The sequence below is a fragment of the Nicotiana attenuata genome, unplaced genomic scaffold (assembly GCF_001879085.1).
Source record: "Nicotiana attenuata strain UT unplaced genomic scaffold, NIATTr2, whole genome shotgun sequence".
Classification (NCBI taxonomy): Eukaryota; Viridiplantae; Streptophyta; class Magnoliopsida; order Solanales; family Solanaceae; genus Nicotiana; species Nicotiana attenuata.
In genome coordinates, this window is record NW_017673999.1 from 50155 (window position 1) to 60768 (window position 10614).

Below are 10614 nucleotides of genomic sequence, written 5' to 3' on the forward strand. Positions count from 1 at the left end.
TGTGTCAAAAGTCCCATAAATAACGTTTTTACATTTATTTATACCAAGTAGCCTTGGGCCCAAACAAAAACACCTTCTCATAGCCGAAATAGGACATTTACTCTGTAAAATTTGTACAGGCGCGTCGCATGGGGAGACGCGCCATGCGGGGAAGCAGTGGAGTTTATCATGGAATGTGCAATTTGACAAGCAGCAGGAATTGGGCAGCCGCGGCGCCCCACGTGCCGCTCCATGCATCGCGGCTGTGGAAATATCTCAGAGTCTTCTGTTTTTCTTGCTTTTGATATCCAGGCTTGATCCTCGACCTCCGAACGCAATCCTGACTTAATCCTTTGGGATTTTACTCAGACTTCAAAGCTCCAAATAGCTCGAATTATCTCCATAACATCTACATCATTCGGAATCATTCCTACAAGGCATAAAACACGCAATAAGTACAAAACACTAGCGATTAAAGCTCAAACACAATTAAAGTGCAGTAAATTAAAGTGCAATAAGCGACTAAAATACGTAATTATTGCCTACCATCAACACCCCACACTTATACGATATCTCGTCCTCGAGCAATCAAACTACACTATATATAAACACGGCCTTTTTAGACAACTCTCCTAACTCATCATACCAAGAATATTTAAAATGGATTAAGAACAATAATGTAACATCTTCGCCTCAAGATTTGACTCACAAGTACCACGCATTTTTCACAACCCGCTCACTTACTCTAATATAGAGGTCAATGACATTACCTTTCTTTCATGAATCAAGTGCCCTCACTCAACAATTGAGAGTAGTTCCACACACAATAAAATTTAAGAACAATCAGGAACTCAAGATAGAAAGAATTCTCCCACTCTCAGAAACAACATTCATATGCCACAAAAGATGCACCATAGGCTTTGCCGTAGTGTACTACTCTACTAATTGAGATTATTCAGTCAACGATCAAGTAGGACTTTAATTGGTTGTAATGTAGGCTGCGAGACGGGTAGGATACATTTAGACATAAGAGTGACTACACCTCCCTAAGCACTTTAATACATACACATCAACATTCAAAACCACACACTTATGTCAAACTATAACTCCACCTTCAAATCAATATACATTAACTCCCTACTTCTTTAAGCACAATTACATGAAGAGTTACCACTATCAAAGAATATTTGAACCACAATACAACTATTTTTTCTTTTCTTTTTCAGTTCAAGTGGCTCTTACTTTTTCAATACATTGCACCTTTATCCTTATTTCAATAGTTCCACTCAAAAGCCAAACCAACACCCCTACACTTTAACTTTTACAAAGTTCATATCAAATTCAACTGCTCATGAGAGGTGAAAAGGTTCAAATAGACGGTCAATTCAAACAAATGGGTAAGGCTTGTAATGTGGCTGCCAAAGAAACAGGATTACCTGATCAAAGGGGTTAACTAAGATTCATAACAATTAGGTGTGTAAAACATATAACTGGCTTAACAAAGAAATGTCTATATCACTTCCAACTCCAAGACTGAACAAAACTACTATTTCGCTTGCAAACACACGGGACAAGTTCTAGACATCGAATGCGATGCACAGAATAACATAAAAACTCACACACACATGGCACATAACTCACTCAGGATTGGACTCATCGTGACACTCTAGTCAAAGCAGTTAAGTAAAGTTAAGATCATACCATTTACGGCACTTATACAAGAGTTAAAGACTGAGCCTAAGTGTCACAACTAAAGCACTCACTATTCTCAAGGCATAATAAAGTCAAGAGATATTGCTTCAATTCAAATCACAGCACAAGGTTTCCTACTTCTAATAAAATAAAAATTAACTACACCCGGTTCAAACAAACCCCTTGAAAAAGAACCGCGACACAAAGAAAAATCAAGGGGAATTAATACACTACCTAACAAAAGAAAATCTTTTTGTTATTTTTCCTTCGACTTTAATCCCACAAGAAACATGTCGAATGATATCCACCGTCGGAAAAAATCAAATATTTTAGAATTTTTATGTTTTTTTTTAAAAAAAATTTTCTCTATCTCTAACAACTCAAACTAACAAAAACAAACTACAACTAATGTACATACAACATACAAATATCCCCCACCCCACGCTTTAAGTTGTGGCATGTACCCATGACATACAATTAAAAAGCATAAGGTAAAGGAAACTTCCCCGAACATCTAGTCGGGGTCTGAATCAAAGTCGGGTTCCATTCCTCTCGCCCGAACTAGTGCACACATCCATGCAGACAACTTCTTCTCAGCCTTCTTGGGGTACACCCCACACTTGTCTTTCTCACTAACTACAACCTTCTCTTTCACTCCCTTCACCTTCTACTCAACACTTGCAGCTAGCTTCTCCTTTTTCACCCCCGTTTCTACATCCATCTTAAACGTCACAGTCTCATCACCCACTCTAAGCATGAGTTTTCTATCATGTATGTCTAATATTGCTCTACCCATTGCTAAGAATGGTCTTCCTAGGATTAGGGGTATCTCCTTATTCTCATCCATCTTCACCACTATAAAGTCTACAGGAAATACGAACTTATCTACCCGCACTAAGACATCTTCAATTATCCCCGCGGGTATCAAAGTCGTCTGGTATGGCAACTGCAAAGATATTTGTGCAGACCTTATCTCTCCAAGCTTATTCTCCAGTTTCCTATAAATAGACAAAGGCATAAAATTAATTGAGGCACCAGAATCACATAAAGATTTATCAAAGTTAAGAGTGCCTAAAGAGCAAGGTATAGTAAAACTTCCTGGGTCTCCGCACTTTTGTGGGAGTTTGTTTGTAAGATTGAACTGCAATGATCTGTGAACTTGACCACTGAGGTCTCTTCTATCTTCCTCTTCTTTGTCAGGATCTCCTTCAAGAGTTTGGCATAAGCTGGCATTTGTGAGAGCACTTTTGTGAATGGAAAATTTACGTTAACATGTTTCAGCATATCGAGAAATCTCTCAAACTGCTTGTGCAGCTTTTCTCTATATAGCTTTTGGGGAAAAGGTAGAGCAGGCATATGCTCGCTCTCAGTACGTTCCTCCCTTCTCGAAGTCTCTTCCTTCTTCTTTTTCTCAGCTCACTTCTTGCCTTTCTTCTTATTTTTAACTTCACTTTTCAGTTGCTCCCTACTTTCTTTTTCAGGTATCACCTCTTTTTGGATTGGAGTGGGATCTTTCAATACTTGGCCGCTTCTCAAGGTCACAACATTCTCCATTTCTTTGGGTTTCTTTTCAGTGTTAGCTGGCAAAGTACCTAGGATTCTCTCAGATAATATAATTGAAATTTTTCCCACAGTCTCTCCAAGTTTCGCAAACCTGTGCCAAGATCTTTGATGGCTACTCCATGAGCATCTAGCCTCTCATCTGTCTTGACAATAAAGGCCTTCATTAGATCTTCTAACCCAGACTGATTGGCCTGTTGAGGCTAAAACTGTGGCCTCTACTGATTTTGAAAGCCTGGAGCTCCTTCTCCTTGAAATCTAGGGTTGTTTTGTTGCCATGAATTTGCAGTACCCCCAGGTGAAATCCATGAAAAATTGGGGTGCTTCTGACCCATTGCATTGAAGTTATAATTTCCCACGGCATTAGCTTCCTCAATTGAGGCTTGACACTCATGATTTGGGTGTCCTCTTCCACATATATCATAAACTGCGTGAGGCTCATTGTGTATTGAGGCTAAGGTCAGCTTCCTTATTTCTTTGTCCATGGCATCAATTTGTATCTACACAGATGTGCTAGCATCAACTTGGTGAACACCAGTTGATCTTCTTCTTTCACCAATCTTAGAGGGCCACTGATTTGCATCTTCAAATAACTCATCTAGAATTGTGACTATCTCCTCTAGAGTCTTCTTCATCAACAGGCCTCCAGTTGCATTGCTCAATGTTCTACGTGAGGCCGGTGTGAATCCATCCCAAAAGTCTTAGAGTTGCATCCAGAGTTCGATTCCGCTATGTTGACACTTTCGCACTATCTTCTTATACTTCCCCCATGCTTCAAACAAAGTTTCAGTCGTGTTCTAACAGAAGTTGTGGATTTCTCTCTAAACTTGCCCATCTTAGATGATGAGAAATATTTATCAAGAGGTCATCTCATCCCATGTTCGAATCGATCCATTAGGCAAGCTTCGAAGCCAGTGCTTTGCATCATCTTTTAGTGTGAAGGGGAATGCCCTTAAGTAAAATGCATCTTGTGAACACCATTGTATTGAATGGTGTTCATAATCTCCTCGAAGTCCAGTACATGGTTTTTTGGATGTTCGTTTGGCTTCCCTCTGAAGACACAACAATTTTGAAGGGTTTGAGCAACCCTTGCTTCAACTCGAAATTATTAGTTGCAACTGGAGGTGGTCTCACACTTGATAATTCTTGGTTGTAGACAGGTCTAGCATAATCGCCAAGTGGTCTCCCAGCACCGAGAGCTATATTTCCGAACTGGTTTGGAACAAAAGGTTGATTCTGAGCAATTCTCCGAGCCCTCTCCTCATCATAGATAATCTGTGTATCTCTCAGAGCTGCTTCCTCAGCATCCCATGCAGCTTTTTCTCTTTGTTGAGCTGCCTCTTTTGCAACCAAATAAACATTATCATCATCTCCAGCCATAGTTTCTTTGGTTGAGGATTGCCCAACCTTCTCTATAATCTCGGGGAGATTGTCACGACCCAAACCGATAGGCCGCGACGGGCACCCGGTACCTTACTAAATTGAGTACCAACATAACGTATCTTTCATATCATTCTATCATAGGTAAATGAGCCGGAGTAAAGCATGAGGGAATACAAACTTATACATATGAAGTACGAGCCTATAAGACCAAATTAGCCACTCCTGTACTGAACATGGACCGACAAGGCCATAGAATCTTTTACGTACATGACATCTCTCTACAAGAATCTAAGAATACATAATTTCCATAAAGGTCGGGATAGAGTCCCGCCATACCAAAACAATACACGTCTAAATCATACTAATGAATCAAGCAACTCCAAAACAAATGGAGCACACCAACATCTTGAGTTGAGCTGATAGCCTACTTGGAGGGCTCTCGACCTATCTATCGGAACCTGCGGGCATGAAACACAGCGTCCCCAGGCAAAAAGGGACGTCAGTACAAATAATGTACCGAGTATGTAAGGCACATAAATAAGTACATAACAAACATGGAAGGAGTATAGAGTAAATAACTTAACCTGTAAGTCTGGATAATCCTGTAAATCATGAAATACTTATGGTGTCATGTATATGCGTATGAATGTCATGTCGTGCATAGGTTCATGTGTTCATAACATCATCAAGACTCTGAAGGCATCCCATCATATCTCTCGGTCACTGTGGGCAAATCATCAACGTATACCAGCTGATCAGGTGGTGGTGCGTATATAATGTCGTAACCTTTTCCCATATACCATATACATATATACGCGTATATAACGCCATCTGGTCATGGGTCAATGTACATGTATATGTGAATGCAATGCATGAGAAGTACGTCAATAAAATCTTTCGGAATGTCATAAGACCATTATGCCTTTGAATAATATCATGAAGTAAACTTTTTCAACATGCGTATTTTCTGAGACCCATGAACAGATGATATAATAATATGACACATGGGGAAATCAAGAATATAAGTATTTCTAGCATTTCTATGAATAGAGTCATTTATGGAAGTTGTACATTTGCTCGTTTCGTTTGCATCATATGGATCATGCCAAAAAGAAAGAAGGGATAACCTTAACATACTTGGAGTAGGGAAAATTCGTATAATATTTCTTGGAAAAGATTGCACCGTACTCCCTTAGAATCACAAACTCTCATGTGACTAATGTGCTAAAAAAATCGCATTGGTTGAAGAAATCACGTAGGAATTTGTAGTGTAAGAAATCACGTAAGAACTCACGTATGAATTTGGTTGAAGATTCTGTAGGAACTTTTGTTGAAGATGTTAGGAAACTTTGTAATTGGAGAGAATTCTAAGTTTTGAAAAGCTTTTGAATACATGTACTGATGGCCATTTCAAAGTTAGAGATCAATATAGACAAACAAGGTTGGTGATGAATCCAAGAATTTAACACTCATGAGTCATGACTAATACTCTAATAATGTGACACTTTTCCATGTACCATATGAGTCATTTAGTGGCTTTTTGACCACTTCATGGGCTGCCATGTGGGAGTGGGGTGGAAAATTTTAATTTTTATCCTTTTACTAGATAATTAGGTAATGTCCCATTGCGCGGTAATTAACCAATTACCCGCATAATTAAGAATTGTCTCAAATTATTTAAAATTCTACTTATTTTTAATACACTTTATACATCCTACTATCATGGTTATATGGTACCTTATGTGGTACTAGTCCATAAATATCGAGTATTATCGCCCGGCCCCTATTTTATCCGAACATGCCAAACTTGGACGAAAATTCATTTTCTTTGACTTGCTTCCCCTCTCACCTTCACGAATTTACTCATCACTTATTTGAAATAGCATAATCCTTATAATCTCCAAATAATTTTTTTCCTTGGACTGATGTCAATTACCTTACGACAAATTCAACATACAATACTACAGGACGTAATATTGCGAGGCGTAACATCATTCCCCTCTTTGGAACATTCGTCCTCGAAAGTTGGCTGATGCACTTATCATTCTCATAACCCATAGCTCTTGCGAATACTTTAACATTCTCCTTTCCATTTAGGCAACTGTTCTTTGAATAAATCCAAAGGCCGGCGCATTCCCCCTTTTAGACCTCTTTCCCACGCCATGATACTTGATCGAATTCCTTCTAATCTTGTAACTGTTGCTACCTCCTATCATGCAGCCTCTACGATACTGACCTTGTAAGTGTGCCTTTGTGACTCTTCTCTCCTTTTTCCTCCGACTTTTATCTAATCTCTAGGCCTTACTTTGTAAACATATACAACTTAATAGGATGCCTCTCGGGGCACCTATAGGGGTAATGAAGTTCTTTGCTCGATACTTTGTAGAACTTGCGAATATGGCTATATCTTATTTCATAGACCTGGTTATCCATTCGTATGACTTTACTGCATCTACGTAGGTCATACTATACCATAATTCTTACGTCGATTTATCGTTATTGAGGTCTACAACCAACTCCAAGTTACTCTCGTTGCTTATCCTTAAGACTGATGGTCTAATCTCATCTCATACTGTTGAACTTTTTATCCATCTAATGTTGATTCACCTTAATGTTGATCCATCATCTACCACTGATAACTTGCTCTCTTATGTAACACCGTCGCTAGGGTTCGCGTCTCATTGGGGCATCTGGAGTAATTAGATTGATCCACCTAGGGGTGATACTATACTTTCATAACCGTACTTTATAGCATCCCAATGTGATTCACCTTGTGTGGGTATTTTAATCATGTCCAATTCATGAGATCCCTTTCTTTTCTTTGTTAGATTATTACTCAATCGAATGCCCAAACGCCATCATTTATCTATCACAGTTATATTATTATTCTATTACCAGGGCAACATTCCATCTCTTCTAAATGCTACTAGTCTTAGACTCCTTTGAGTTCATTCAGATTATACTGAGCTTTCTATAACTTAGAGGAACCATCAGCTCCCTTGTTTTCACGGGCTTAATCCCGAGGATTTATCCATTTTCATCATTTCCTCACTTGCCCTTCTCTTATCCTTACTCCTGTCTTTTTTAAACCTTGTCGTTACATCATACTTTAGCTTGTGACTGATTTCCTTATGTTTTTCTGGAACATCGAGACATCACATCGTCTCTAAATCTTATTTCACTCTCTAGTTAGACCTTTTCGTACTTAGGAACCATAGGTTGGAAGGTATGCCACTGACGATGATGCTATCATTCCTAAATACTGAATCCCCGCGCTTCTAGCCCCTTTTCTGCAGCATGGACTATTCATAACCTTCTGTATTTGAGTATCTTGTATGTTGTTCACCTTTTCCTTACTTACCTTAATATATTGCCTCACATTATTCTATCTCTTTCATAACCTCCCTTCCACATAGGCATAATTTATCTCCACAACCTAAAGCTCTATTATAATACTTGCACCTTTGGTGCATACACAATCCGGTGGGAGCTTCATAATGACTTCTTATGAGGCTGGTACTCTTCAGTTGGCTTCATCGTAGAGCCGTTATGAAATATGGCTACTGTACTATCTCTCTTATACCTCTGCTACTTAAGAGTGATCCTGAGGCCTATAATTCTCTTGGTCCCTCCTAATTTGCTTAGTCGATGTAACTCTTTAGTTTCCTCTTTTTTCTGATCAGCCTTTATGTAGGCTTAAGCTATCTTCCGATCGGCGGCTCCTAGTATTAGTTATTACTTTAGCCTTTCATAGGCGCTGAGGGATATCCATGATAAAATCCTTTAACAATTCAATCCTTCGTCTATGACCTAGGCTCAATTCTTTCTTTTAACGTATACCAGAATCTTCTACGGCTGTATATGCTGCAGGTATAGAACTCCAAACTCTTAAGTGCGTTCATAGCGTCACCAACTCGGGATCATTGATCGAATAATTCCTTTCGTTCCTTCTTAGCTTTCTTTAACGTAAGCTATTACTTTTCCTGGTCTTTTTGCCCCTTGTTGCGTGCATACTTAGCTTATCTTAGTTCCCACGTATGTCAGAGTTTTCGTGCAACTCATATCTCGAATATTACTTTTAATTTTACTTCTCGTTCATTAACCACGGTAGGTGCCACTTTCCTTTGGAGTGCTTACAATATTGTTTTGAGACTGTTGTTACATGATCATTTCCTATTTAGGTCGTTGTGCTTAGGTTGAAGCCTTCTTCCTTATTTCCTCAGCTAGTCTTTCGTTGTAGTACTTAGGGAGAACCCTAGACTCTCGTAAAGGTGTGAGCTTATGCTGTGAGCTTATTATGGACCTTTTGATGTCCTTCCTTGCCTATAATCATCCGTAGTTGCCTAACTCCGTGCCCTTGTGCTTGTAGGGTTGCTTCTGAACTGATATTTTGACTGCCTTCCCAGTGGTACTTTCTTTTATCCCCGTAACACTCATACAGTACCTTTAACTACCCCAATTCCTATTTGAATATATCTCTAGTATTATAATGACATTACTGCGAGGCTGAATTCTCCATGTTAGGGTTTACTACATTTATCTTGCATGATCTGCTGATTTGTCTGTAACTTCTTGTCTAGCCATGACTAGGCCCTTCCTGAATCAACTACTAAACTACTCGTCGACCCATTCTCATATCCATATTCCGCGTAATCTCTCTTAGGTTATTTCCTTTGTCTAACTTACCTCTTGCACTGGCTCCTTATTTATCAATAACCTTCCGGGCAGGAACCCTTACTTCCTTTTTCTGACATCGTGCTTACGTAACGTTCTCGAATCATAGCATATCTGTAGGATTCGGATAAGTGCAATCTCATCCCTTTCTCATTTTTATCGCATTCTTCCTTTATCATTCCATATTCCCCCCTTTAGGGGAGTACTAAGACTTGGAGCTACGACGACCTGCCTATAGATGTTTTTCCTCTCCATCTTTGGCGTCCTTTCGCATCATCAATGACCCTTACTCGCCTTGCGTTGATCCTTATGTACCAAGGATAAAAAAATTCCTCACTCGCAATGGTGGCACTTAGTGTAAGTGGAACATATAGTCCCTTAAGCTTAACTTTGCTCACATTGCCTGCTTTAGGGAAGCATTTTCTTGAATGACCATCCTCTGAATTCGTCATGGATCTTCTTCTGTTGTCCATTCTATTATTGCTGGAACGCAATCTGAAATTCTCATGATGCTGACTATTATCAAATTGCTTAGTTCCTAATTCATGTTTAGTTTATCTTGGTCACCAGTCCATATTGATTTCCATTACTCTGGGGTCTAACTTTCCCTTCTGTCAATCACGTTAGAGTCGCGAAATTATTTCTCGGAATGAGGACGTGACTGTATGGCCTATATTCTTTTGTTGTCTTAAGTCCCATCACCCCTCATCTCTTTCTTCATTTAACTATAGATTCTGTAATACTATCATCTTTTTGACCTGCTGTTATCATCTAGGTATCACATCTTACTCTTAATGCTTCATCAACTCTCTTCTTATTTCCTGCTAACATTTCTGTCTATCACTTTATTCTGAAACTTTCAACAAGATATTCTTTCGCTTTCAGCTCTCCTTGCTTCATTCATCGGCTCTTCGGGTTGCTCAACCCCCTCGCTCTACTAGAGACGAGAGTCACACTAAAGTAATATTTATCCCTTCTAGGCTTTCAGTGCCTATCTTCGGAATATTTTTGATCACACTAGTATTCTCATCTAATTGTAATATTCTAGAGTGTACCACCTGGGTGTCTCACAAGGAGATCTATTAGCACCTTTGTTATATCATTCGGAAATGTCATCTAACGCAAACCATCCATTCCTCATTTTCGGTTACTCTAACCCCAGCCGGATCCTACTGTCTTGTCCTTCTTTTAAACCAAATCCATTAGCTCCCATAGGGCATGACTGAGATAGGTGCAATTGTACGTACATCTATTACTATTGAAGGTAATTCAAAATGCTTATATAATCCTTCCTGAATGGTACATAATGATAATCTTTATTAATTG

The 10614-nt window shown here is 39.1% G+C and overlaps 1 protein-coding gene across 1 annotated transcript; it reads right to left on the reverse strand.

The window, feature by feature from the left end:
• Positions 1 to 2338: 2338 nt before the first annotated feature.
• LOC109217788 lies at positions 2339 to 3398 on the reverse strand. Its single transcript, XM_019382056.1, has 2 exons — positions 3326 to 3398; positions 2339 to 2877 (listed from the first exon to the last, which is right to left on the reverse strand). The coding sequence occupies exons 1-2, from the start codon at positions 3396 to 3398 to the stop codon at positions 2339 to 2341; spliced, it is 612 nt and encodes a 203-aa protein (XP_019237601.1).
• Positions 3399 to 10614: the final 7216 nt, after the last annotated feature.

What these genes read in the sequence shown, in the direction of transcription:
- LOC109217788 (XM_019382056.1), bottom strand. Translation starts at nt 3,398, where the DNA reads ATGAAGGCCTTTATTGTCAAGACAGATGAGAGGCTAGATGCTCATGGA. An exon ending in CATCAAAGATCTTGGCACAG is followed by an intron (nt 2,878 to 3,325) that starts GTTTGCGAAACT and finishes AAACTCTTGAAG; the next exon opens with GAGATCCTGACAAAGAAGAG.